The sequence below is a fragment of the Doryrhamphus excisus genome, chromosome 23, assembly GCF_030265055.1.
Source record: "Doryrhamphus excisus isolate RoL2022-K1 chromosome 23, RoL_Dexc_1.0, whole genome shotgun sequence".
NCBI classification, from domain to species: domain Eukaryota; kingdom Metazoa; phylum Chordata; class Actinopteri; order Syngnathiformes; family Syngnathidae; genus Doryrhamphus; species Doryrhamphus excisus.
In genome coordinates, this window is record NC_080488.1 from 10,598,416 (window position 1) to 10,625,213 (window position 26,798).

Below are 26,798 nucleotides of genomic sequence, written 5' to 3' on the forward strand. Positions count from 1 at the left end.
AGGGTAGACAACTTCATGCTCCTCTTACCAGCACCGAGTAGGTGGACCATACCTTTTTCTCTTTTCATTGTAAAAAAATACACACTGCCACGCAGAAATGAGTCACATTTGAGGTAATATGCTAACCAACTGTAACACAAAGTAATGCAGCCCTGTAGAAAAAGTCAAACAAGCTGTCATTACAATTTAATCTTAGCAGAACATGGAGGCCGCTGCAAAAAATTGGTTCTTCAATGTTATAAGTGGAAATGTGATGTATAGCGGTAGAATAGCTCAGAGTGTCCATTTACTAGCCAGATCATGTGCAGACCATGAAGGAAAGAGTGTGGCGAGGTGCAAAATGTCTATTTCAGGGCTTGCTTTAAGTAGGGTGAGTCACCAGGCTTTTGGAGCACTCCAGGCGGCATATGTGCATGTGTGTTCATGTGTGTGCACATGTATTTTTATGTGTACGTCCCCCTCACCCCTCCTCTTCCCCCTCTGTTTTCGTCATAGGCAAGCACACACATTTGCCTGCCTGGAGGGCGCAGGTCTGTGGCAGGTTAGGCATTTTGGACAAAGGCCATCCTCACTGTCTTTTCCCGGGCCTCTCGCAGCGAGCTGGCCTTAGAGCAGGGACAGCAACAGCAACATCAATCTGTTTGGTAAATACTGAGATGAGGGCCACCAATTGCCACAGCAGAACTGGCCCAGACCAAACCTGCATGTGTGAATCTCGGATGCCACCAATGAGGAGACTGTGAACAATAAATGAGCTATTTTGGGATATTAGGGTGTGAATGAATTCAGTTTGACAGACAGACAAAGACAGAGGAGGAAAAGAGGTGCAGTGAGTGAGGAGGGATAAAAGCAAATGATAGATGGAAGCCGCCTCCTGCTGCCAGTGAAATGTCAGTGGAACCCTGCGGATACATTGATTAACCTCTCTACTCCTAATCTGCCTTCAGCTCCTGCAGCTTCCACTGATGGTAAACAGACAGGCCGGTGAGAAACAAATGGACAAGGGTCTGGTATTGTGTATGTTCCCCCAACTGGAGCGGCTGGTTCAGAATTAGTATTTATAATATTCATAAAAACAGCTTTCTGTCAGGTCCTCTGCTGTGATTATGGTCTGCCCTTGTGTCATGTACAAACCACTAAATGCATATTTTGTTTGGGTCTGAGCCATCGGACTAGACGCTATGGATGGTGAACACCGAACACTACGCATCACCATAAACGCACCCTCACCAGGAAAGATCATGTTCTGGGGAGGATTCTTAGCTGCAGGCCCTGCAGTGCTTGTCAAGTTAGAGAGGAACATGAATGTAGAAAAATATCAGAATATCCTGGGAGATAATCTGTTTCAACCTTCAAGAGAACTACGCCTTGGGAGAAGATTTCTTTTCCAGCAAGACAACAACCCCAAGCATACAGCAAAATGTACACATAACTACTTCAAAGACAACAAGGTAAATGTTCTAGAGTGACCAAGTCAAAGCGTAAATCTCAATTCTACGGAGAATTTGTTGCTGGACTTGAATAGAGTTATTCAACCCTGATCTCCTAGCAACCTGACAGAGACGAAGCCGTTTTGCAGAGAGAAATGTCCAGATGTGCCAGCCTGATTGAGACATATCCGCACAGACTCGGTGCTGTGATTGCAGCCAAAGGTGCATCCAAATAATTGACCAGGAACGCCAACTGTTCTTGTCTTTCTTTTTTGCAGTCTGCTCCCAGTTCTCCAAAGGAGTGTACGCCATCATCGGCTTGTATGACAGGAAGACGGTCAACATGCTGATGTCCTTCTGCGGCGCCCTGCACGTCTGCTTTGTTACCCCATCCTTCCCGATTGAGACGGCTAACCAGTTTGTCATCCAGCTGAGGCCTGAGCTACAGGATGCTCTCGTGGGTGTTATCGAATACTACAGATGGACCAAGTTTGTCTACATGTACAGTTCAGACTCAGGTAAGAGCCTGCCATATGTACCCATGTATTGAATTGAGGGGGGGGGGGGGGTGTTTTAATTTATCTGTCCAGCTATCTCTGTGTGGAGAAGACCAAATTTTCACTTCTTTTTAAAAAATTCTTGTTTATTTTATTCCTTGAGCATTGTTATTCCAACTTGCGTATTTTATACATGCCTGTTTCCCATTTTATTAATTGAATACAAAAATGTTAATTAGAAGATATTTGACAGTGAATTATCAACCTCATACATCCTATTCTTGTCAGAGCAACACTTTGAGGTGTTCTGTTCTGCAGTGAAACTACTCTGTGGAGACAGGAAGTGTGTCACGGGCCCATCTGTGACTAAAAGTCATAATGGTTATCTGAGAAATGTATTGTTTATTATTATTCAGGACGTATAATTCATGCTAATGGTTGAAGGTAGTGGACTGATGTAAAAATATACCAGTACTTGTGGCAACTCAGTAGAATTGGATGGTTATTTTATTTTATTATATTTGAGTGTGTACATGTTTGACATGACAACGTGATTGCAGAATTTTATGTAATTAGGCCGGTGATGCTAATGATGTGCTTAACGTTGTAAACATTTGTACCACAATGGTCATCAAACCTGCCTTTGCTTTGTCCTCAAAATTGTCGTGGAGACAGCAGTGTGTTGTGTGAATGAGGCTATTCATCCTGGAGAATTGTCTTTTTAGTGGACGGGGATATTGAAAAGAAAAATTTCCCCACACTGACTGGCAGATAAATCACACAATAGAAGCAAAGATTCCGCTTTCCATTGTGCACATCTCAGCAGGAATTTCTGCTGCTTGAACATACACAGACAGAATGAAAAAAGCACAGCAATCATCCTCATTTTGGCTCAGCTTCCTCCCTGGTAGCCAGTCAACTCCATCCCTCCCATAATGACAGGCCATCTGGTCCAGGTGTTGTGGTGCATGGTCACAAAGGGAGCTTTTGTGTGCCTGTGGAAACACTATTTTGTATGTGCAAACAGCTGCAACAATTAACCGATGAGTTGATGATTAATCAATTATCTAATTAATTATTTTGTTTTTTTTAAATGTAAATATATTTCAATTTCCTCTCCTTATTTCCTTATCCTCTTTAATTTCCTGCTCCTTGCTACTTTGTTAACACTCCAGCAAACACTGTTGGACTCTATTCATCGCTGCTAGATAGACGCAGTGTCTGGAATCGCCAGCTTGTATTGGAGTGCTAATATCAGCAGGCCAATGTAATCATAATGATGATGACGGATGGATTTTATGTAGCACCTTTTTACAGGATGACAGCGCTTGACAGTGAAGTGAACCCATTAGTCATTCACTCCTCATTTACTGTACGTTACACATTGGCGGTGGTAATCTACTTCAGTATCCACAGCTGCCCTGAGCTCCCGGCCTCTCTGACCATCACAAAACATTCATATACCACTGTGGGCAGCTCTGGGTTGAAGTGTCTTGCCCAGGGACACCATGCCCTGAACAAACCTTCTGGTCTCTGGATGACCTGCTCTACCTACTGAGCCACTACCTCCCACTCCCACTTTGGGGTTTTATTTTGCTGATATCAGTCAATGTCATTATCAGTTCAGGACACCCTTAGTAATAATTCCTCGTAATCATCCCCGCAGTCCAGTTCTGCACACACTGGGCTCAAACCGACAATTACTTAAGTCCACAGAATGAATTAAGATGAGTAGCGCTCGCTGTCATGTTTTGCAGCTCCGGAAGGATTACTTGAATCAAAACAAGTTTCAGATTAATCAATTAAGAAAATAATCGTTAATTGCAGTCCTACTTATACACAATCTTACTTTATATTGAAGCCACAAAAGGAAGATGCCATCATACCACGTTGCCATGAGCGGTGACAGTGGAGATTTCACACTAGTCCTCTGCCTGATCCATGATGGCCTTAGCGTCACGCATGTCCTGAAGATTGTTTTAACGTTCCGTGATCCCTTCATCATCCACTCACACTCACTGTGCCTTCATGTTTGTGTGCGTGTGTACTGGGTCACCCCAGTATGATTGAGCGGTAGAATGGAGCCGGCAAAATCCATATCAGAAGTCATCCGTTGCCAGGATACAACACTGCAGTCACCTTTTTCCACAAGGTTATTTTAAGACTTATAAGAAAAAACATTACTTGGGTAGAACTTGTCTTGGTATGTTTGCGGCTCCTCTAAAATGTCATCGTTTACATTATATATGTTCGTGGTTCTAGCTGTACGTATTATCGTCATGTAAGAACACAAATCTGCAAGAAGCATTAAAATCTGGACATGTGTTCTCATCATCTTACCATGCAGCAGTCACCAAAAGAGAGCCTATTGTTTCTTTTCAAAGGCTAAGATTAGGGAAAACACATTTGATAGGCCATTAAACCCATAAGAAAAAATGGTTTCCTAAAGGGTTATTTTCTCAACTCTCAATTGCTTGGTGCCCAGGGGTGCTTGTGACAGCTAGATTCCATTAAGATATTATTCTCTTCTCGGATGCCTTGAAAGGACCGTTTTACTTTGGCTTGTCTTACGAGGGCCCTTGTCAGCCGCTCTCTAAATCTTTGCAGTGTATCAGCTACATGTCTTCATCAGAAAGACGATGTTTATTTCAATGGAAAATACAACCAAATATCACAGGACTTCAAAAATCAAATATTAATTTGACTGGTTTCATCTTGTCTATACATTTTTCATTTTTATGGTCCCACATGCAAAATGTCAAATGCATGTAAAACCAATTTCTAATGTAAAAATCAAATTATATCAACTGGCCTAGCCGCTGCCAAGCTCAATACGAGATGCAAAAATTTTTATGACACAGCAGACATGTAAGATTTGCCTCTCATGTTCTTGTGATCGGCTTTGAAAGGCGTTTAGCGATCACATGATTTTTTAAGGATAATATTGATCGGTGGCTCATCGAGCGCTGCATCCCTAATTGAAATGTGCAAAAAGACAAAGCAGCATCCACAGAACAGTTTTTGCAGGTTGGCATTCAGAATGTGCCTCAGCTTTTGTTTCCTGCTCCTCAGTTACACACACCCTCTGCCCCCCCCCCCCCCCCCCCACACACACACACACACACACAAAAACCAAAGGATGGATCGTTCACGTCCAAGAGCCAGCTCTAAGAACCGTTTTGTTTGCGATCGACTCCAGTCCTTGCAATTCAAAATTGCTCTCAAATTTATAGTACATAAAAAGACTGCTGTCCATGGTCCTGAAATCCATCAAAGCCATCAAAAATGGTTGTGTTTTCTTCTCTGAAGCCTCTAACTTGATCGTTCTTGATTCACTGATTCTTCATTCATGTGTCACCTTTGCATGTTTATCGTTTTCAGTGTTAAATCTAATAACTTAGTGAAAGGCCCCATTAGCTGTCTTTCTGGTAACACTTCAATGTGCAAGGTCTCCTGGCTGACGTGCTCCGCTTCCTGTCTCCGCTCTCCACTTTCTTGTTTATTTACTTGTATGGGGGTTATTTATGGAGGTCGAACACCATCCATCCTTTTGTTACTTAATGACATGGCGTCAAATACGCAACATGGATTGCCTGGAGAGGAGCTGGTGTGCATTCAAATAAAGCCAAGCCGTCATTTTCTAGGGGCGGTGACTGCTTTCTTCATTTTTCTTTGACAGGGTATTGTTGTTGTGGATCAGCTATTTTTACATTTGCTAAATATGCATCATATTCCTGTACAGTATGTGGGTGTGCAGAAATATCTCAGTGCTGCATGCCAAAAACAAATAATCAATATTTTAGATCAGATTTCCAAATTACATTTTTGATGTATTTGGGTAACAGCTGCCAATCTGCTGCCATAGTGAAATAATTAGATTTTCTCCCTGGAATATTTGTTGCTACCAACTTGAGTGGCTGACTTCCAAGAGAAAAGGAGCAAAAAGCAATGAGTCAGAGCTTGTGTGTTCTCTAATCACCTTTTATTTCCTGCATGCCTTACCAAGAGCTCTCCTCTCATTGGCTGCTCTAGCTCTCCCTCCATGATGCTTAAGTGTCCAGGCAACAGTGAACTGCAGCAATTTCGCTTGTAACTGCTGCTTGGAGGATGTAAACCGGCCTGGGATTGTGTGTTTGGCTGTGATGCATGGGCTGAGTGTTGGTTGGCAAAACAGTGGTCATTATTTAGGTCGGCACACTTGGAAGTGCCAGTGTGCTGAATAGACTCAAACACTCATTACACTTCATCACTGAAACTACAGGGAAAGTTCTGATGGATGGGCTTGGTTCCCTGCCCTCGATTCTGTCATATTATGTTTCTACTAGTGGTGGTGGTATCACAAGCTATGATATTATCATGATATTTTGTCTACAATCACAATAATATGATGATCAAGGCAAGTGAATGCACATAGAGAATTACTAATTGTGACTGTTCTCCACCTCTATCCAGGTCTGTCTGTGCTCCAGAAGGTTCTGGACACAGCAGCAGAGAGGAACTGGCTGGTGACGTCAGTCAATGTGGAGACCATGACTGAGGCGTCTTTCTTGAAAGTGTTCCAGGATTTGGACAAGAGGAAGGAGGGACAGATTATCATCGACTGTGAGACAGAGAGGCTTACTGGCATTCTTAAAAAGGTAAGGGAGAACAACTTCTCCATCTCTCCAATGCAGATCCATCGTGCTATAATGATGTTAAAACCTCACAGTCAAAAAAGTCCATCTGTTTGCTTTTCCCCTTTGGGCACATGAGATTTATTTTGAGCAATTAGCTTCCTCAAAGGACTTAGGAAGAAGTGGCTTTGTATACTCGGCCCTGCGTGGTTTAACAAGATGAAGGGACGCAGAAGGGAAAAAGATTCACAGGTAGTGATCGCGTCTGTTGGTCGGCTGCTGTTGTGTGTAGTCCCCCAGCATCAAAGACAAAATTGATAAATAATGCATTTATTTATTTTCCTATGTATTACTATGTGACGAAATGATCTCACACAACTCCACTGCTCAAACAGAACGCATTCAGGAAAACTAATTGATTGTTCAATAAGAACACCTTTATGGCTTTTATGGCACAAACAATAGAGTTAAGTTACATGTGAGGGGCAAGATAGTAGAGGTCGGCCAATATGGATTCCGGGAATAAAACATTCAGACAACCAATATATGTATCTCATACCGGCGTAGCTGTGTTACAACAATGTCAACCGCTGCTGACATCGTCGACTGGCGATGCGATTCAACTGCAAGCAAGGAGTTTTTGTGATAAAAAATAAGTAACACAGTTGGACTCACACAGTATATTAATAACACAACAAGACGCATGGACATTGTGTGTTTACTGGGAAATGTACGCAAAATACCAGCATGAATTTTTGTCGATTGTCGATACTTTTTTTAATCATGCAATTGATTGGTGACAATTAACTGGTAACTGTCGAATGACCAACTTTTGGCTAATTAATCGGCGGGTCCCTGTTGAAAACAAAAGAATAAAAAGAACAAACTCAAGCTCTCATATGATGTAAGCACTGTGGATGCTTCTCCACTGTTTGCTGTGGAATGAGGATAAAAGGTTTATGCAAGGTTTGAAGTGTGTCTAGAAAATGGAACACAGCCATACAGCAATAGAGAAAATACTGTAGTAGATTTAGAGTGGCTCAAATACCTGCCGGGGGCACAGTGTAAGCAAACATTATAGTTTCTATAGTAACCACTTCAATGGGTTAGCTCATGCCTACTGTTAAGATGCTTGACTGCAAGCTTTATTTAGATATATATTAACAACATCAGAGTTTATGTGGAATTTATATATGCTAGATGCAAATCATGTGTACAGTATGAGGAACACACACAATATTCATACAACCCTTGAACTAAACAACTTACAGTTTGGACTATGAACATCATTTGCTGCACCAAACTCTTGTGGGTTTTTTTCTGTGCAACCCAAATCCCCCCAAAAAACCACACACACTCACAAAGACTATTGGAACTACGGTGTGGATGTTATTGATGGCGTGGTGTCTACAGTTAAGGTTATTGTGTCAGTTCTCACTGCTTGACAGGAGCTCAGCCTGAGATGTTTTCCATTCAGACAGCCACCATCAATCATCCACATCTGCTCCCTACCTGTGCTTGTGTACCCCGCCGATACCCGCCAATACACCCGAATGCAGCTACGCATGCACACACACCTGCCTCTTTCGCCCTTTAAACTCCTGTGTTCATCCCATTCATCTCTTACAGTACACAGATTCTGTTGCGATAATGTCACTGACAGTATCCTAAGGGTGACTTTTCAGAGAAGCTAAATGTTAACATAGTCTCCTCGCAGAACATTCATAGTGACAGAAGAGTTACTAAAAAAAACATTGCAAATGTGAAAACCGACCCTTTCTCTTGGGGCTAATCCGTGAATGGCACTTGAAATCTGCATGTATAATTAATGGACACTCGTATCCAAAACAGTTCCATTTGGTGGCCCACTGTGGCGCTGAGGTGTGTGTGTGTGTGTGTGTGTGTGTGTGTGTGTGCTGTAGTGTCTTGGTTTTCCTTGCCGGGGGGTTGACCGCGGGGCATGTCTTGCACTGGGGTCACCATTAATAACAAATACCACCTTCTGCCGTGACCTGAGGCAGTATTACGCCCAGACGCATACACACACACCGTAACAACAAATGCACACTCGCTTCGGGGTGGGGGTGCGGGGTTGCTGAGGGTGCAAGAGAAGCGACCATGTATGAGGTCCTACACACTGGCTGAACATCGGTACGGAGCTGCATATCTGATCTAATGGGGCGTCACTTTAAACTAGTGGCCTTGTTCTGTTATGTGTGGCTTCTCGGAATGGTGCGTTGACACTCTTGACACTCTTGACACTCTGTAAAGCAGAGTAGCCTCTAGGGCCAGCAGATTGGACCACACATTTAAACCTCATTCAAAGTGGGGCCAAAAATACATTTTTCACTCATGAATTAATTGATTCTGGCAGGGTACAACACACCTCTTACTGTGTTACTCCATCAGGCACGACCTTTGTTGGTAGGATGACCTGTGACATCAGCAGTAGAGGCAAAGGAGTCATAACATGTTGCTATGGCGATGGACTATAAGGCAGTGCACATTTATTTTTCCAGGCGACAATGAAGTTCCATTGAAGTGAGAATTATGATGTGTATGAGAGATTAATTTTAAAGAGTAAAGGTTAATTGTCTTATGATATATAATGTATAGAGGGCTCTAATAACATTAACTATTTAGGTCGTAAACAGGTTTTCTGTACTCCACAGAAATATTTCATATATAAATAAGGAATCCTACTTTGCAAAAATTCACTTACTGCAGTTAACTGAAGCGGACGCTAACCGAAGTGGACGCTAAACGAAGTTCCACTATATTTGTTAATGTTTATTTACTGAGAAATAAATGTTAAATGAAAAATATTGATATTAATCGTTATCATATTAAATAAATTAATGTTTATCTCACATAAATACACGCAGAATTACTGAAATCCGAGATTATTGAGTACATGTACCAATTCCCATCTGTGTCAAATGTTGAGGTATCCATCCCTAGTTCAAGTGCAAAATTCTTAATTGTAATTTTTAATTTCCTCCTGTCTTAATCATAGTGAGATTATTTGAGAGCAAAAAAAATGTGTAAGTTGAAAGTCGACCTCCTGTCATTTTGGCTCATTGCTCTAATTTGTATTGGCCTACTTTCTCTGCTGTCAAGAACACTTTTCTAGGTAGAGTATACTGCTTTGACAGTGTCTCACTCACACATACACACTTGGAGAAACACACACGAGCACACACATTTGTGTCCATGTCATTTTTATCTTCCATTCTTTCTTTTCTCCTGCAGATTGTTGAGCAAGGCAAGAATGCAAAGAGTTACCACTACATCTTGGCTAACCTGGTAAGCATTTTTCTTCCTCTTCATTCCGCTCGCAACATTGTACACTACGCGGGTACACTTCTGTTCAGATCATCAGTTTGGAATAATAAACCCGGATGTGGTTTATGTTTCCACTGTGAGGTGATAGCTGTGTCAGCTCGTTTAATAAACAAATAGCAAAGAGTAAAAGAATAGAAGACAAATTGTAAACAAAGGACAAGAATGGAGGACATCCATAATTTTTTGTTTGTTTTTCCCAGGTTATTTATTACAGGATGCCAAAGACAATGTTTGTTGGAGAAAATGTGTAGTTTTTTTGTGTGTCATCTTTGTTGATCTCTGGTGACTTGCCAAACTGAAGTGTGTGTTTGCCTGACACTTTTGCACCATTGCATTGACATTATGGGATTGGTTATTTTGGCACCCTGCACAATCGCTGTGTAGTAATAAGTTTTTCCTTTTAAATAGGGCTTCATGCATCCCAGAGTGTCACCAGTACGAGTCCAAACGATTTAACCTGTTCAAAGGGGATCTATTACGCTTTTTTTTTACCTTTTCTGACCTATAAATGTAATTCTGAAAGAAGTTTGGGATGGTTCAACACGCTCGGTTTTAAAGGGCATCATAAAACCGCCCCTTTGTGATGTCACAGAGAGGACTTCCTTATATGGGTGTGTCTGTAAGCCGGAAAAGCAGCTTCCAGCAGTCCACAACTCGATACAAAGGGCCAAAAAATGAGCATAATAGGCCCCCTTTAAGTGGAAGGAAATCCCATGTGAGCAGATACTCTGTGACAAAGGTCAGATAGTCAATGTACTATAAGATTAGATCCATTAGCTCAATTTGACTGCTGCCATTTTCTACATGCAAATGCTATGTAGATGCCCCCTGTGGCATTGCTCACACACACTCAGCGACCCAGAAGAAAAGGAAATTTACATGAACGGTTGCTGTAGTAATAACAGCATATACGACGCAGCCAACTAGAACACTTGTCTGGCCCCGTTGGAAGACTGCATTTTAGAAGATAAAACTTGGACACTTTTAACAGCAGGCGTGGGCATTTTTAAATGCTGACCATTAAAATGTTCACACATTACTTTTTTCCCTTATATTTGCACCGAGGGGATTAGATGGTCAAGTCTCTTGAGGATTGAGGAAAGTGGGAGCTGCGTGCTTCACAACAATTTAGAAAATGGAACATTAGGCAGTGGAGAAAATAGGTAATATATAAAATAGTTGCTCAAAGGTCTGCTGGATGTCAAATGTTAGCAAAGACTATATAGCAGCTCTTTAATGTAAGAATTTAAAAAAGGAAAGTCAACCACTACTTCTTTTTGTTGCATGATTTTTGTTGATTTTTTGCCTGATGTACTATTTTTGTACTATATATACATAGCTCAGGTCCTGGAGCAAGGACACCTGGCAACACACATGTACATTAGGGAGCTGGTGCTGACATTTCCTTCTCTTAAAGTATGTATTCCAATTTTGCAGTGGTCACAATGCCAACCTTCCCTGGACCCAAGAGGGCATGAAAGGAGTATTACATAAAGCCACCTAGTCAGCCAGGTCTACTGCCTTTAAGATGATGATCAATCATTGATTTTGCAGGATGGACTGGCACATAGTTCACTTCAACATCCGGCATGAGACAGAGAGCCAAAGAAAGCTTTTACATGACATTCAAACAAAAATATCAGAGCAGGGAAGTCAAATAGAAAGGTTTTCTGACAAGAGAGGCACCTTTTCATCAGTCAAAACGCTTCTCCACTCCCAACTCAATTCCAACTGTCTCCTCTATTCCTGACAGGCACACTGCCTCCTCTTTGTCAGCCTTGCTAAAACTAAAACAGCCTTCTTCACTTAATAGTCTGGGAAGAAGTACAAGTTGGACATATCATTACAGTAAAGCCCATTATGCTCTGACGGAGACAAGCCTTGCTTTTTGTGCACAGCAGCCTGGAAGGTTTTGATCTTCTTGTGTTAACGCTTGCCGACTCTATCAGCTCCTGACTTCTCCAGCCACAAACTCCAGTTTTCAAATTTATTTTTCACTACTTTTGTCTCTGAGGCCCCGTTTTGTCTCTGTTTCCTGCTTGCGACTTCAAGGGCATAAAAGGGAGTTGTCATTTTCATGATTCCATTAAATATTTATGATAATTATCTAACGTGCAAAAAAGGGAGTTGTCATTTTCATGATTCCATTAAATATTTATAATTATTTAACAATGAGGGGCTGGAATTTCCATACAATTAGTAAAATATAGACTAGCTTTGCCACACATCTATACACTATGCACTAGTTTCTGTTCCTTACGAACCTTTGTCAACATTTAAGTGATCGAATTGAGCTGGCTATTTGTCGATACACACAGGCTTTACAGGCTTGGTGGTGTCTGAGTGTCCAACTCACAATTGGTCCCAGGACAGCCTTTGGCAACACAGGATGATTAAACCGATACAAAAACTAAATGTCATAGAGAGGATGAAAATGACAGCTGATATTCATAAAATGAGCTGCAAAAAATCTTGGGAAATACTCAGTTATCTAGTTTGGTTGGCCAGCCTTATCACACATATTTTGTAAGACTAAGGGTGGTTAGCATGTAGGCCACACCATCAGGAGATTGGGGAGATCTGGGTACCATTGTCCGCTTGGAGAAGTGGAGTTTGAATGTTCTCTCTGTGCGTGCTTGGGTTTTCTCTGGTTTTCCTCCCACATTCCAAAAACATGCTAGGTTAATTGGCGACTCCAAATTGTCCATAGGTATGAATGTGAGTGTGAATGGTTGTTTGTCTATATGTGCCCTGTGATTGGCTGGCAACCAGTCCAGGGTGTACCTCGTCTCTCAGACAGCTGGGGTAGGCTCCAGCATACCCGCGACTTTAGTGCGGCTAAGCGGCATAGAAAATGGATGCATGTTCACACTCAGCGTTTGTGTCTGAGTGGTACTAAAATGCTTGAAAATGTTATGTATGAAAATGTTAAAATATATTTTAAAAAAGAACATTGATTTCCGTTAAAATGTCTGTGAAAAAAAAATGTTATTGTGTTAAGGGATGTCTGCGAGAGAAGGCTTTGTTGGCCCTGATGGAGCACCATTCTAGCTCCTTTATCATTAGATTGTGCAGGTGCATCATCATTGTAGTCATTGACTGTGTTGTCTCTGGCCGGTGGCTTTCACCCCTCACTACTTGTCCACCTCCCCATCACAGGGTTTTCTGGACATTGACCTGACAGACCTACGGAAGGGTGGGGCGAACATCACCGGCTTCCAGCTTGTCAACAACTCAGAGCCTAGTGTCAGTCGTGTCGTCCAGCAATGGATAGAGTTTGACAACAAAGATTCCAAAGTGCCCAAAAGTGGACTCAAGGTAACTACATTTCCTTCGTGTATAATTGGAGTCCTACTGTAATCAAGATGGGTTTTTTTTCCTCTCTGAATCTGTGATTATGAGGAAAGATTTACATTATTGTGAAGACTGCTCACTCTCACATCACAGTCTATCATGATAATTGCTTTTATTTTTAATCATGTTCTCTGTATTTTCAGTACACTGGAGCTCTGACATATGATGGTGTAAAAGTCATGTCAACAGCGTTCCAGAATTTAAGGAGACAACGAATAGACATCTCTCGCAGGGGCAACGCTGGTGAATGTCTTGCCAACCCACCAGCTCCCTGGGGTCAGGGCATAGACATCCAGAGAGCCTTGCAGCAGGTCCGTGCACACACAAAGAATCCTTGTGCTCACACACATGAACGTCTTACAGCCATTCCTGAGTGGCACATGGGCTAACAGCTCCTGAGTTGGGGCTGGCTGAGCAAATTAGGTCTCGTTCTGTCATCAAAAGTTCACATGAAGTCGCAGTAAAGCTCCCCAGTATCAAAAGTGACATCCAGGCTGGTAAATAATGTCTGGAGGCAATAACACTCAGTTGTGATCATCATGAAATATGACATCAGCAATTGAGTTTAGAAATGTAATATTTGGCAATGAAATAAGAAATAGTGGACTGGCTGTGAGACTTCTTGAAACCTGAAGACACACAAACGCCCATGCATCCACACATATGCAAAGGCAACCTGAACACAAACAAAAGCCCACACATATGCATAAGCATACTTGGATACCCATTCTTATAGTAAAAAACAATACCCCTCAAATAAAAGTAATCTCAAATAGTTTTCTAGCATTTATAATTGACTTAATGTCCAGTAGAAAATTACATATTTTCTGCAGACCTAGATGTAATTGCATGTATGTGACCAGGCAGACAGAGCAGCCGTCTGCAGAGCGGCTGTGCACAGGCCCACTCAGTGTCAATCGAGCCATCTGCCTGCGGAAAGACTGTAGAATGAAGCTGTGTTCGCTCAATTAACTCCATCGCGCCGCCAAGATAAACACAGTGGACTCTACACAGACATACACTCAGTCTATCATTCACCTTCATAAGAAGGCAAACTAAGGGCTCATACAACATGTATTGTACATCCTCTTAAAAGTTAAAAAATCAGACTCAATATCTCACACTCAGGTTCGGATAGAAGGACTGACTGGTCATATTCAGTTCAATGAGAAAGGCCGCAGAACCAACTACACTGTTAGTGTCATGGAACTGGCTCCTTCAGGACCCAAAAAGGTAAGCATCATCATTAGTTAGTCGCTGCACTAACCCCAAAGGGTATTATTTTTAATATTTATTTTTATTATGACATTTTTTTAGGTTGGCTACTGGAATGAAGATGAGAAGTATGTGACCACGGCAAGTGTCATGAGAGGCAGCAATGACACTTATGGCCTTCAGAACCGAACTTACATTGTCACCACTATCTTGGTGAGTTTGTGTCAGATGGAATTAGAAAGTGGATGTTTTACACCTGATGTTTTACTCAATGTTAATGCATAACAAAGACATAAACAAAGTAAAAGTCAAACATTATCTACTCTGGTTGACAAAAAAAGCGGGGCCCGCCTTTACACAGTTCACCATCTTGATGGCTACCAAACAGTCAACATGATAGTAACCTCAAATTTAGGAGGAGCAGTGTGGTTTTCGTCCTGGTCGTGGACCTTTGGACCATCTCTACATTCTCTGCAGGGTCCTTGAGGGTGCATGAGCGTTTGCACAGCCAGTGTGTTTTGTGGGCTTGGAGAAGCCATTTGTAGTGTTCATTGGTCTGGATGAAGAGATAGCGCTGCAGCTTGGGTTTTTGAATAAAAGCAGCAAACACTAACGAGCCAGTTCATCTGGCAGCAGGGTTATTTCTGACATTCCATCGAAATTTAAGAGCACTGCTCAGAACACCTGCTTTATATACAGATAATAATAATAAAGGTGTAATTCTATCTTTGCAGGCAGAGGATGTTCTCGGATTCTGCCTTGTGGAGAAAATTTGATATCACAGAATAAATTCAGTATCTCAAGATGCCTGCAGCTCAGTTCCAGTTTACTGGCTGTACATCTGGTGTATTTTCAAGTATGAATGCATTTTATCTCTGAGGAACACGGCAGCCATGTATTATTTCTGGACTTGGTGCAAACCTTCCATTTTCTGGATGAAATGCAAGATTTTAAACAGTCTGCAATGAGGCGTTTGTGTGTAGCTGATCTCTGCTGTGAAGGTTGATGGGCTTAAGGATTTCAACTAAGCGGTTCCCTTCAGAGAAATTCACAGAATGAAGTTGTGAACAGTGTTACATAAGTAGATTCCTGAGTTGTTGTGCTTAACACATTTATGCATTTGTTTTGAATTGGTAAGACTCCAGATCTGTGTCAAACTGCTGCAAATGTTTCTTGGTAGTCTGAAACAGGAGCACAATCTATGCACCTGAATGAAACAGCACTTTTGGCTAAAAAGTCATCGTTGGAATCGTGAAAATCCTCCTTTAAACATGAAGGTTGCAGTCGCCCAAGAGTGCAAACCCAAAATAACTTCCTCTGACATAATCTCCTATCAATGACCCCTTTCTGGGAAGATAAATTGGTTCTGAGTCTCCATACCGAAAAGAGATGAGGTGTTAACATTTATTAGGCTGAAGGGTGTAGCAGCAAAGCTTTTACAGCTTTTAACTTTTGTGTTGTCTAATCTGTTGCTTGAGGCAATGTGCTGTTTTGCCAACATGCAGGTGTAACTTTGTGCCTCACGACATTGTGGCCGGTTGCAGCCGGTGCAAACAGGCTTCCTGAGCAGGAGATCTGGAGGAAAACAGACTGGCTTTGCATTAATGCAACACTCAATGCTTTTATGAGCTTGGTTTCATGCTCAACTCTTTTCTTTTTGAGTTGCAGTGTCTTGTTTATAAGCTGATTTGTAGCAATGAATAGCATTTGTTGATTGTTTTAAATTGGAGACAGACACTTCAAATTAGTAATTTTTGAAAGCCTTGAAAATGAACCCTACTCATTTTAAATGTGCAACAGCTGTAGTGTCGTGTATGTTACTCTTTATATGTATGTCAAATGATCCTTGTCACCCTTTGCATTCACGTTTTTTTTTCTCAATCTCTACAAGTTATTGTTATGTTTTTCATTTTATGTTTGTTTTTTGATATCAGCAATCATGTGTACATGCAGGTTTCCTCAGATAACACACACAGAAACCTCCCTTTTGAAATAAGGCAGCAGCATTTGCTCACATCAGCACAATATAACATACAGTATATCAAGTTGTGGGAATTGTGGTCGTACCAGAGCTAATGGAGGATTCTTTTCATGTCTGTATAGCTATAGGAAAAGAATTTTCGAAAGGCAAAGCCAGGCCCCAGATGTCATGGCAGAAGTCATATCTCACAGCATCTGTGCGAGGCGTACAAATGCTATGACATAATTACTTGTGCAGACAAGCACAGGAGCAGAGATCGTCCATCCTGCACATCCACACCTGCTCACACATGGATGCTTTTTTCAGAGTGCAAGTCTAATCATCTCTATTGTCTTCCTCTGCTTCTTCGTCTCGTTGTTGTCATCCTAATTGTTTGTGTTGGATTTACATGTCAAAAATTAACATTATACCATCTCAAATAATTAATGTTGTCTTTCAAACTCTTGCAACTTCAGCCCAGTAGTATGTTTTTCCACAGCTGTGATTAAAAGCCAAGATTTCTGAAGAATTACTGTGACGCATAAACTGTATCCGGCTTTAATATGAGCTGTAACGCTGTCTCTGCTTTAATTAACTTGACAAACTGTCCTGCTGCATGGAGCCACAGCCTGCTCACAGCTTGTGCTATAACCATACGTCTGAGGAGAGTTTTTTCTGTATCAGTAGTTTTTTTCTTGCATAAACTTTTCCATGATAATATTTTGCTTTCTTTCATGCTATGGAACATCCAGGAGTCTCCATATGTGATGCTGAAGAAAAACCATGAGCAGCTTGTCGGGAATGATAAGTACGAGGGCTACATTGTGGAGCTGGCTGCAGAGATAGCAAAACATGTTGGCTACCAGTACAAACTGAAGATTGTTTCAGACGGTAAATATGGAGCCAGAGACCTTGAATCCAAGATGTGGAACGGCATGGTTGGAGAACTTGTGTATGGGGTGAGTGGGCAGTTATATGTAGGTTTTTTCGAAAGGAAGTCTGCTGGATGAAGTCAATCACAAAGTGTGATTTTGTTTTTTCAGAAAGCAGATGTAGCTGTGGCTCCTTTGACCATCACCTTGGTCCGTGAGGAAGTTATTGACTTCTCCAAGCCCTTCATGTCACTGGGTATCTCCATCATGATCAAGAAACCCACCAAATCCAAACCTGGAGTGTTCTCCTTCCTGGACCCTCTGGCTTACGAGATCTGGATGTGCATCGTTTTTGCCTACATTGGCGTCAGCGTTGTGCTGTTCCTTGTCAGTCGCTTCAGCCCATATGAATGGCACGCAGACGACTACGAGGAGGGAGGCGAACCACAAAGCCCCACTCAGGCGGCGGCCTCTAATGGGTTGCAACAGGGCCAGACAACCGCCCAGCAGAACACCAACCAGCAGAGCGTGGAGCAGACCAATGAGTTTGGCATTTTCAACTCCTTGTGGTTCTCTCTGGGGGCCTTCATGCAGCAAGGCTGTGATATCTCACCACGGTAAGACCTTTCATTTCCATCAGCCACTTAGCTGGATAGCGATATCTCTGCCTTTCATTCAAACAAATCAATCAGTCATTTGATTTTTGACCTCTTGGTCGGAAAAGGTAAACATTTAACTCTTTGAAAGGCGATCATGACAGATCCTGATGGGAATATTTTACATTCTGTGCCAGATCCCGATTAATGCTCTCATATACAGTGGCAAGAAACCATTCTCAAAAGGTCACCAATTAAGAATCTCATTAAATGTCTGAAATTAGAGACACTGAGGTTGCCTCTCTGAGCTTTCCAGAGGGACCATACGGAGAAAATGAGAGGATCATGTCAGTATTATCACAGCATTGACCTAGCAGATGCAGGGTAGGTCAGAGGCTTCTTGTCTCTTTAAACATTAACCCACATGTACATTATTTATCAACGTAATGTTGGATATACGTATACCTCATGCATCTCCAATGCATGCATTTAGCTTCCAGGAGCAGCTTTAAATTAAAAATGAAATGCCATGTATGTGTGACATGATCTCAGAAGTGGTTTCTTTCGAAATGTTTGGGTAAATATTCATTCATGCTGTCTCAGGCTATGTCCACACGAATGCGGACAATATAAAAGTGCATATTTTTTATGTGTTTCGGCCTCTCATCCACACACAAATGTAGTTTTTTCTACTTAAAAACGTGCGTATTTGTGTGGACGCCTTACCTGACCTTTAGGTTTGTTTGATCTTTCCAAAATCCAAATGTCAAACTATCCATGTATTTGATTGGGGGGTTTAAACCAAAAACAAATGTGTTTGCTTCCATCTTGTTTGCACACCTGAAATGAAAGTGCATTACACCTGACAACATGTATAACCACAGCAGTAGGTGGCAGAGATTTTTATTTATAGTACTTTATTTATAAATATCACAATTTGTTTTTTGGGGGGTGTTGCTGCGGAATGTGTGCATTTACCACTCTCGCCTTGCAGCAGTTAAACAAATATGATGCGACTGCTGTGAGACTGCTGTGTCTCTTGCAGGATGAATTCTATTACCTGGCAGAGAATGCATCAGCTTTGGTTGTTGTGTGTCTTGCAGGGACAATTTCACCACGCTCGCTTAGTCCTTGCCATTTGTGTGTGCGTGCACGTAAACACACGTGCCTGTTATATTTTGATGTTAAGCAATAAGTATTATTCACTAAAGAGACACCAGGTGTGGTGTAGTAAATGTGTAAATGCAGATGTGGAAATGAGCAGGATGGCAGGATGATCTGCTGAAATATCAACACAGTGAATGTTTCACCCCTCTCTGTAGTGCCCTGAAGGAATCGTCCTCCCCTTGAACATTTGGGTGACCCAGTTACTCTAGTTAGCGCAGCGCTTATCCAGACACAGAGGTGAATGTGGCTGGAGCGCCTAAAGTGTTACAAACACTCCTGCATGATTTAAAGAGGTTTTCTGTATTTATACATACAGAAACACTTGTTGACACTATGCATGTTTTTTTATATAGCTTAAAAATACTGAATATGAACTACTGGGAAAGTTTATTTTCACGACACAGGAGTATTCTCAGTCAGGCTTTGTTTGTAGTTGCTTTTATCTTTTGAAGTGTCTTGTCAGCACTGCACTGGATTCAGCCTCTACGCGTCAAAACTTCAAGTGTTGTTCTTTTTAGTTTAGAACAAAATAAAGATAAAAGACTGAAGTAGGTTGAGGTAGGTTAAAGGTTAACTAAGTACCGTCATTTTCGGACTACAGCGAAAGCACCCACTAAATTTAATGTTTTTTGTTGTTTTTTTTTTCAAAACCGTGCAGATCAGTGCATGTATTATGGCTAGTTAAATAGTAGGCGACTAGAAAAGTAATTCATTACCGTCCTCCTCCTCTTCCTGAGAATTAAAAACACTGACGTCATCTTCTTTAGCATCATAATTGTGCAGCCTACTAATTATTTATTTGTCAGTCTCTCTCACGCTCTCTTTCATTGTCGCTCTCTCGCGTGTCACTTTTGTCTCGAGGCATATGAGCCATTTAGCTTGAGATATCCTCTCCATCACGCAGTACTCCAGGTTTTCAAAACCTGTTGGTGATAGTGGACGGTTGGCTGTCCGAGCAGTCCAAACAGAAGCTGTAGTATTTCTACACTTGACCAAACTTACTTACGATGTGCCAGAGATCGGTGCATAGGACTTCAAAACATGATTTTAGCTTCTGAAGCTGCACATACTTTTAAATGTGTTAGGCATATTTAGAGAAAGAACCTGTCGTGTGTGTGTTTCTACATATATAGCATAGAATTTCACCAATCACGGGTGGGTCCGAAACGGAACTCCCACGAAAAGCAAGTATCTAAAGTACTTCAAAATCTTACATAAGCACAATGTTTTACTGTGTTCTAGACCTCCACTAAATAGTAATGTGTGTTCAGGTAATGTGTGTACCTTCCGGTCTTGATAGGCAAGGACAGCATGTTCTGGAAGTGTGCTGAAATGTTTCCATCGAGACAAAAGGGTAATAGACAATAATGAGCATCTTCACGGTATTGAATTGATCAGAGGCTGTTGTGTTTAATTCCCTTGCCTGTCTGAATGTTTGTGTGTTTGCTCAGATACTGTATGATAAGTGTGTTTACACATGCTTGTAGGCATTCGCTGTTACATCGTCATACACTGATGTGATACATGAGCGTGTACAGTGTGTGTGCATGTGTGTGTGTTTATTAGACGCTCTGCTGCTCTTGCTATTTATTCTCTGTCTACTGTGCTCTTTCTAAATGTCAGCGCTGTCAGTCAGGCCTCTCATAGGCCGCGGTCCACGCTGGTGGGTCCTCCATGTGTTTATCTATGCAGACGGCCGAATGCCCTCCACAAACACACACCTGCATCCATCCATCAATCTGTCTCTCAAAATCAATATGAACATCTGTCCATTCATTTTTCTGCCACTTCCGCCAGTTGTGCTTGTTTTTGAATGTATCTCCAATGTATCTTCCATGTTCCCCCTATGGATCATTAACTGATTTTTCTTGTTCAGACTGCATACCTGTGTGTGCCAAACTACATTATTTCCATGCAGGGATTATAACTGTGTTTTCTTCCAGCAAGCATTTGTTCAGGCAGACAGCAGTCAAGCCAAAAACTTACACAAATTACCACCACCCCTCTATTGGCAGATAGATAAAGATGCCCTCACATACAGTCGTTGTAATGTGTTTGCCAGACCAGAAGTGGGTATTTGTTTACACTGCCATCTTTTTGGGATCCTACCAGACTGTAGCATGAGTAGAGCACAGAACTGTTGCATGCATTTGTTTGTTAGCTGGTTACTTTCTGTTTCATTGAGGATTGATGTAAGGAGATGGGGACATACCATTTTGGATTGTGGTTGCACATAACTGGCAAATGATTTACTGATGGTTTACACACTAACTGAAATGTCCTACAACCAAATCTATTTTTCCCATAAGAAATAATGTAAATTCAATTAATCTGTTCCAGAGAGCTAAAAATGTTAACACAAAATATGTTTTTGTAGTTTTTATATTACAATTTTACATGCAGAAAACAATTAGAAATGTATAAACACCATTATTGACGGACAAATGATGTGGCAAATGATGTCAGTGGTGCTTCTCACCTCAAGTGTCTGTTTTTCTTTGATCAAAGCTGCAAAATAACCCACAGTTGAGCCAAAGAAAGTTGGAAGTGGAGACATGATTGGCACAAATTGAAAGAGATGATGTGGCAGCCAGGTCAACACGGACACCAAACAAGCAAGATGCCTGGATTGGCCTGATGCTGTGTTTGATGATGACGTGTCCGACAAAGTGGCGTACGTGGTGCATGACGCGCATTGGAGGGACGAGGCGTGGGTGTGCTCATGAAAATTGCAAAGCGTGCTTGCCACACCCGGTTGCCGCGGCATAAGCAGGGCGCAGGGCAAGTGCTCCTGCACCTAGTCTACGATCTAACCAACTAGAGTTAAGCTTTTTGACTTTACACATCCTAAAAATATATTCAATAGACCTATGCCCTCACCCCCAAATTGTTCTATCTATTCCATAAATTCTCACATAAGGCAGCAAAGTATCTCCTTTTGACTCTGTGTGTGTGTCCAATCCGCAAAACCCCCCATTAAGTTTTCTCCTCTTGCATTCTCTGCATTGCTGCCGTTTTATGGCTCTAGACTGAAACTAATGAGCTCTGTCACTCACACTCTTGCCTGGCGGTAAAGGATGTATCAGATGTAATAGGGTAACCTGGGAGCTGTGTGGAGGTGATCTGCAAGTTATTTTGATGTCTTCTTTTTGAACCTACCGACTTAGAGAAGAAGTTAAAAAAAAAACACATCTTCCACATCCACCTTTATGTGTTCAAGATAGACTTCTGTTAAAATGTAAACAAGGCTCCCTATGCACGTGTATACCCTACGCACACAACTATATACGTATATATACACACCGTTGCTTTTTTCTTAAACTTTGAACCCTGCTGGTTATACAGAGTTTAGATGCGCCTCGGAAACGGGAAGATGACACATTTATATGCATGCGTTCCTTTCTTCTATAGTTTGGTGTGCCACGTAGTTGAGTCTGTGTGTCACATAGGCGTGCCTTGCCAATTCCAGTGAACCATTCAAGTTCAACTATTTAGTAATCTGGCAGAGTGTGGACGCAACTTTTTTTCAACCAACCCAAATAAAAATTAAAAAACAAGAACATTGTGGACAGGGCCTCAGTATCTACTCATGTTTTTGCTATTGTTATCATAATTAACAACAGTGTGTTAAATCGTGTTACATGTTCAGCTATTGGGGAAGGAATGAGTTATTCATGAAGAGACAGCTCATTTTGGTTCATAGCATCGCTTGCGTTTTGTTTATCTAGATATATCGCATAAAGGAAACTTTTGATCATACACGCAGAGCACATCCGGTGTGGCAAACAAAATACAGAGGCACAGATTCCAATGAGATCTTGATGGGCTTTCGTACTTTGTATATAGACAATGACGACGTCCCCTCAGAGACTTATACTGTGTCGAATCTACATTTAAAACAGTCATTCCTGTTTAATGCAGCATCAGCCTCTGCTGCAGTCAAGCTGTGATGGCATGTTAATGGATCATCAGTCAATCCTGCATCTGTTAGCCACTGACTTAAGAGGAGGCTGAATGAGGGTTTTCCCGCGGTAATGGCAATTCAGTTGGCACTATAGGAGCAGTTCCTCTTATTGGGCATGCAGGAAGCGAGAGAGAGGAATGAGATCACAAAAGACTTTCTCAGTTCAGCTGTAGTGTTTGGAGTGCAAAACGTGCTCCCATGGCAACAGTAAAAAAGAGATGTTCCTCGCAAAGCAGTGCAAGCTTGTCTCCAAGAGTATGATATTACAAAGTGCTAGAACCTATTTGCATTTATGATGATTTAATAGAATTCAATGAGGTATTTAGTTTTTCTTCTGTATTTTTCTTCTTATGGTTGACTCAGGCCTGTGCGGACGGGTGTGGGCGCCTGGACAGCTTGTCAGAATTATCTGCATGAACCTTCAAACAGTATTCATGAGTAAAAATGTTGCGCAGTGTACATGTACAGCCCATGTAGCTGATATGTAAAAGAAAAAAAATGAGTGCGGTTATCCTCATTTAATAGAGCTGCTGCAGGCTGATAGCAACATTTTCCTAGTCCATTTTCTACACAGTAGCATGCTAATATTGACCTTTAAATTGTGAGGGAGGAGGGGATGTTTATTAAATCATCATTTCGCCTCCCTGCTCCAACTTTGCACATTAGTGTGGTCTTGAAAATAAAAACTCTGCCGCAGTCGTGACACATCTTAAAGGCACAAGCAGACAAGTAAAATAAATCTGCAGCTTTGCAACACTATTGTCCATTACGCACGTCTTATCCTGCTGAGTCTACGATAATTTGGGTGGTTTGCCTCAACTACTGTTTGTTTTAAGACCTTAAGCTCCTCAGAGACAACAAAAAAACAGAAAAGTAAACATTGCTTCATTAAGCACCAAAAGCATTGTTTCACATAAAGTAATGTGGCGTGCATTTCTCAGGCTTTGCTGTTTTTTTTTAACGACAGCAGTAGATAAAAACTGCCTTTAGTGCTGTTTCAGGGACTACAATTGCATATACAGTGCCCTCCAGAAGTACTGCAACAATGAGGCCAATTTCCTTGTTTTTGCTGTGGACTGAAAACATTTGAGTTTGACATCAAAAGATGAATATGGGGGCAGAGAGCAACATTTCAGCATTTATTTGTGCAAAAGTATTAGAGCATGTGCCTGACAGTTGTGTCTTGTTACCCAGGCGTGTTCTTATACACTTAATAAATAGCACTGAATGTCTACTCTATTGGTTTGATATGTTTTGCCTAATTAGACTGTTTTTGGCACGTGAAAACGATGCAGAATGACGGTACCAGCAACTCATACAGCGGTTTGTATAGATAAATTCATAATTCAGCCCCCTAGGGGGCTATGACAGAAAATAGACAACCACTGCCCTAAAATGTCCCAGTGGTGCCTCTGAGAAAGAAAGCAATATTACAAGGCGAGGCTGACAAGAAGTTTGTGACTGAGGCCAAAAATGCTTGCACCCGAGCGTTCCTTTTATTTCTCTGTTAACATTACAAATTCACTACCCTGGAAAATATGGAAGTGACTTATCAATTAATCATTCCAGCTTTTATCATCCAGCTGAATTCATGCAAACAGTGCCCATACTGTGCTCCCATTACCATTTCTTTTTGTCCCTATGCAATAAAAAGGGGAAAGGCTGAGTGAATAATGGATTAATCATAGGCGTAACAGGGCTAAGAAATTACAGTCCTACTTGGAGGTGTTCCCTTACTGTAATGGGACAGCTTAGTTTTACCAAGGCTCTTAGGTAAGATGCTGCTGCTACTGTGCACTAATGTTTAAAGAGAGCACGAGAGGCTCCGAGGAACAAACTTGGGTAAGAGACAAAAAGGAACAAACAGGTCTGGGTGTGCCAGGCGCTCTGCTCTTTGAGCGTGGAGGATTGCTGTCACACCAAACACACACACACACACACACACACACACACACACACACACACACACACTGCAAATGCTGACCTGGTTGTTCTCTTGCGCTGACAAAACTCAATTGAAAACACTCTCAAATTGTGAGTCTGTGCACACTTGAATGCCTCTGTGTCTGTGCCAAGGTGTGGACCACAACAAAGCCCTGCCAGCCTGCCTCACACATGAGCAGACAGTGAGGGAGGGGGGCACAGTGGAAATTAGGGTTGGGCGGAAGCAAACACACAAGATAGAAAGACGACGATTGAAGGATTAGACAGCTCTTGACTGCCATCTCAAGATCTGATTTTTCTCCCTCTGTCTGAAGGCGTATTGGCCATTTCTATGGGAAAGAATCCAAATAAATAAAGTAACCAAATCAAAAAAATGTCTAAACATCACTCAGTATGATACAGTGCGGCTCTACACCACTGCAAACTACATCTGGCTCATTTCTGCAAGCCGCGTCAACATAATCTACCACACTGCTTGCCTGTTGTAATTCCACTTATGTATTACAATAATATATTAACTTGTGTTCACCTCGCTGCAGATTTTAAGGTTGAAATCACTGTCGAAGCTCGTTCTTAGCAAGCCCAGCAAACTTTGGCATCTCACAACTCTGGTGTGTTCATGGACAAACGAAAAAACTGTGAAATCTCAATGCTTGATGAACAAAACATTATCAGTGAAGTATAAAGTCATAATCGTTAAAAAAATTATCTAAAAAGTGGGCTTTCCAACCGTGTATGCTGCAAATTTTACCAGTATTATCATGCATTTAGAAACGATTACTGACGTAAATATTTTGGGTTGCAGAAATAGGTGAAGAGAGATGTTGAGAAGTAGTTAATCGAGAAATCTAAAAGTCTAAAAATCTCCACACACAGTTTGCACATTGCTCGTTTCAAAGCCTGCATGGGCATCCGCTCTGTGTTTGCTTTCCACTGGCTGCTCTTTCATCATCGAGCCATCATCTGAAAGCATCTTAAATGATTACATTTTAGCCTCCTGTTCTTTCCCTACTTAATCTCTCCTTCATGTCCACACTCCATTTAGCTTGACAGTACAAAGGTGAATCATGAAAGCAGCTTTTTGTTTCAGATTTTTGACATTTTTGTTGCGCCGGCTCTGCCATTGTGGCGCTCGCCGCTTGACAGCAACCGAGGTCTAATGCAACGCAACGCAGCTGTTGCTGTTCAAGATTGCTTCTCATGTCGAGAAGACATGAGTTGCAAGGATTTGACTCGGGAGATTTTGTTTTTGAATGTGGTATATGCATTAATCATTATAATTAATATGTATGGTGCCCTACATATAAATTGGATACTTAATGTGAAATTAATGTGGTTTGTAAGCAGGAAGCTGAGTAGGTCTTTGTAGGATTGGTTATCTTTTTTCACACTTGAGGCTAATCTATCCAAGGCTGGTGGAATGATTGTGAACAGCACAAGCGTGATGTAATGTAGGTCATCAAGACAGCTTGAACAATGTTCTAAATCCTCACACACACTGTGTCAATTAATGTCAGATATTCAGCATCCAGTGATGCCATCCCTCTGGTTTTAGCTCTCTTTCAGGTCGCATAGTTGGAGGAGTGTGGTGGTTCTTTACCCTCATTATCATCTCATCCTATACTGCCAACTTGGCTGCCTTTCTGACAGTGGAGAGGATGGTGTCTCCTATAGAGAGTGCTGAAGATTTGGCCAAGCAAACAGAGATTGCCTATGGAACACTGGATGCTGGCTCCACGAAAGAGTTTTTCAGAGTAAGAACATTTAAGCATTTATTTACTGAGGCAAATGTACAAGGAACTCTAAAACATAACACAAACTGGTGGTGTTTCCTTTTATTT

The 26,798-nt window shown here is 41.5% G+C and overlaps 1 protein-coding gene across 6 annotated transcripts in view; it reads left to right on the top strand.

The window, feature by feature from the left end:
• Positions 1-26,798, top strand: part of gria1a (glutamate receptor, ionotropic, AMPA 1a) — a 55,810-nt gene that overhangs the window by 13,405 nt on the left and 15,607 nt on the right. For all 6 annotated transcript variants that reach the window (XR_009120891.1, XM_058063612.1, XM_058063609.1 and 3 more), the window contains exons 3-12: positions 1,709-1,948; positions 6,380-6,564; positions 9,793-9,846; positions 13,045-13,203; positions 13,383-13,550; positions 14,368-14,472; positions 14,557-14,667; positions 17,167-17,373; positions 17,458-17,903; positions 26,513-26,711. Coding sequence is in view for 5 of the 6 variants with exons in the window: in XM_058063612.1 (XP_057919595.1) it covers positions 1,709-1,948; positions 6,380-6,564; positions 9,793-9,846; positions 13,045-13,203; positions 13,383-13,550; positions 14,368-14,472; positions 14,557-14,667; positions 17,167-17,373; positions 17,458-17,903; positions 26,513-26,711 (1,874 nt within the window). In the remaining variant the exon portion in view is untranslated. The remainder of the gene's footprint in view (positions 1-1,708; positions 1,949-6,379; positions 6,565-9,792; positions 9,847-13,044; positions 13,204-13,382; positions 13,551-14,367; positions 14,473-14,556; positions 14,668-17,166; positions 17,374-17,457; positions 17,904-26,512; positions 26,712-26,798) is intronic.